The sequence below is a fragment of the Pinus tabuliformis genome, chromosome 3_2, assembly GCF_031772625.1.
Source record: "Pinus tabuliformis cultivar Carrire ecotype Pingquan chromosome 3_2, CPIR1, whole genome shotgun sequence".
In the NCBI taxonomy this organism is placed as follows: domain Eukaryota; kingdom Viridiplantae; phylum Streptophyta; class Pinopsida; order Pinales; family Pinaceae; genus Pinus; species Pinus tabuliformis.
The window spans coordinates 454,184,056-454,186,908 of NC_142302.1; the positions used below are offsets into that span (position 1 = coordinate 454,184,056).

Consider the following 2,853-nt stretch of genomic DNA (forward strand, 5'->3'; position numbering starts at 1 on the left):
TAGCTGCCCTTTCATGAGAGAGCATCCTTTGTTTGCCATCTGGTCCGCTTCACCATTCAGGTTTCTGAGAATGTGATAGAACTTGTAGGAGGTGAATTCTTGAAGGACTCTTTTCAATCTGCCTAGAATTTTGTTGAGACTAGCATTGCTGAAGAGGTCCTCCGTGTTTAATTTTTTTATTAGAATCTCCGAAGACTTGGAGGTCTTTAACCCCCTTTTCTCTTGCTATAAGACAAGCTTTGAGAAGACCAAAAATCTCTGCTTGGTTGTTGGTTTTCTAGCCTAAACCCCAGCAGAAGCAGTCTCTTGAACTCCCATCCGAAGAATAAATGACCCCTCCAGCACCAGCATTCCCGGGGTTTCCTTTGGAGGCCCCGTCGAAAAAGATTGTGGTAAGATTTTTGGACCTCCACCAGTTTATGAAAGAATCCTCGGGGTCTCTTTTACGCCATTCCGGGTTTCCTGTTTGAGGAGTGAGGAGGAACTTTTGAGGAGAAGGCTTGAGGGGGCCAAGCCATCTCCTTTCTTCAGGAAGGAGCAATGAATCTTCTTTAAAAAACTGCTGTTGGGCTGCTTCCAAGAGGAATGCTTTAGCTTTAACTACAACCTGAAGAGGGGAATGTCGAATTCCATTAAAGATCTGTTCATTATGAGCCAACCATAGCTGTTAGCAAACAAATTTGGGAATTTTTGTCCAAACTTTACGCCAGAAGGATTTGATGGGAATGCTATAGGGATAGAAATTGCTCCAAGAGGCGAATAGATCAACAACAATGCTCTGAGGGAAAGCGGGAATTTGAAGATCCAAAAGGGTGAGACCCCACACTTCCTTAGCGAAATTGCAATCCAGGAATAAATGTTGGGCAATTTCAAGGTTTCTTCTGCATAGCTCACACCTATGAGGCCCTGCAATGTTCCTTTTCTCTAGATTGTCACCTGTACGAAGTTTGTTGTGAACCAGTGTCCAGAAAAAGAAATTCACTTTAGGAAGAGCTAGATTGTACCAGACTAGTTTCCAAAAGGCCGGAGAGTGACTACTGTTCTTTGGGTCCTGAAGAGATTTATAACCTGCTGCTGTGGAGTATGTGCCTGACTATCCCCAAGCCCAACTGTCTTTCATATATTGGTTTTCAGGTGTGGAGCCTTCCAGCAACTCGGCAAGCATATTTTTTTGGGGTGTTAACCAAGAAAGGACGCCATGGAAGTCCCAACCGGCCCATTCTCCCTGGTGATCCCAAACAGAGAGATCGTATAAGCTGTATATGCCTGCACGTATCAACCAATCTCTGATGTCTACAATATCCTCGTTCCCCTCCAAAGGATCGCGCCCCATTATTCGGTCCTGCCACAATTTAGTTCGGTCGCCATTGCCCAGCACTCTGTACAGAATTTTTTTAAAGAAGATACTGCTTTTACAGCATAGACTCCAGACCTGTGAGCTGTTGACAGGGGGGTCGAAATGCAAGTTTCTGAAAGACGAATTGTGGGCGTATTTTGACAACAGTGTAGTGCTGATCGGATGGTTAGGCTCGTGTGCCATTTTCCACAGGAGCTTTCCTCCCAACGCAAGGTTAACAAGGGAGGGGTCACGGATTTGGAGGCCACCCTCTGCGATCGACCTTTTTACCAGATCCCAATTAGCTAAATGCATTTTTCTTTCATTACCTTTCCCTCCCTGCCATAAAAAGTCTCTTAAAAGTTTAGATATCTGCTCCATAACATTTCTGGGGGCTAGTAAGAATGCAGCTTGATAAATTTGGAGTGCGGACAACAGTGACTTAATTAAAATAACTTTGCCTCCTTTAGTTAACCAGAAGCCACCCCAAGCTGCTATTTTTTCTTTGATTTTACATATGATGTCTGTCCAGAGAGACCTTCTGTTAGATCCATTTGTGATGGGGAGTCCAAGGTATTTGATCCGATCATAGTGAGCATGTCCTCTGAACCCCAGGAGGTTCAGGAATGGCAACCGTGGGGATAGAGTCTAATTTCTTGACAAATTTCTGCTGACTAGTCGAGGGAGGGCACTTCGAACTTGCAGCAATCATTGCATTGAATGAAGAAACCTCCAGAGGCGGGTTGAGGGGGGGGACAGGGCCCCCGCTAGACTTCATGAGAAAGGCACTGCTGGACTGAGAGAAGAAGCGCTACAGCCGCAGGGCCGCGCAGGTAGACACCTGATAGCCAAAAACACAATGCTATCTCCAGCATGCAGATCTTTTGGGCGAAGCGCCTCGAAACACCGTCACCTGAGATAAAGGCAGAGCCGTCCAAAGTAGCACCAGAGGGCCGAGGCTAGCCTGCGGTCAGAATCGTAGAACTGAGACGGCGGCTAGGTCTCCAATTCTTCAAAAATACTCTTCAATCTTGATTGAAGGAAGAACAAGTTTCACTAAAAGGTGAGCGGGCTTGGCCCAGGAAATGAGTAACACCCGCGACTAGTCAACGCCCTCACTCAAGTTTGAGCACAAGACCTGACCATCTTTACCAGTTCGATTTTACCAACCAGCTGCCTCCGCCGACCTTTATTTTATTTGACTTAAAACAAGAAAGACAATTTATTTAACAAAACTGATTTGATATTCCCCTATTTTAACTTTATACCAATGTTTACCACCTTCATTATTAGGAATTTTAAATTAATTATATAATTAGGCATAATAATTTTAATACATATCTTAAATTCAAATCATTTAAAGTTTAATGACAATGTAAAGAAGTGCTTTATTTTAGACTAAAGCTAAGGTTCTAATCTCAGGCATTTTGGGTCAAATTGAGCCTTTGACCTCGTCCTAATTAGTTTATTTCTCCAAAGGACTAGAAATTGGGGTTTGAATGTGGGGAGGATGCGAC

At 44.1% G+C, this 2,853-nt stretch overlaps 1 protein-coding gene across 1 annotated transcript; it reads right to left on the reverse strand.

Annotated features, from left to right (window-relative positions):
- Positions 1–277: 277 nt before the first annotated feature.
- LOC149181257 (uncharacterized) lies at positions 278–1,651 on the reverse strand. The gene is made up of 3 exons (XM_089414135.1): positions 1,111–1,651; positions 701–936; positions 278–640 (listed from the first exon to the last, which is right to left on the reverse strand). The coding sequence occupies exons 1-3, from the start codon at positions 1,649–1,651 to the stop codon at positions 278–280; spliced, it is 1,140 nt and encodes a 379-aa protein (XP_089270261.1).
- Positions 1,652–2,853: the final 1,202 nt, after the last annotated feature.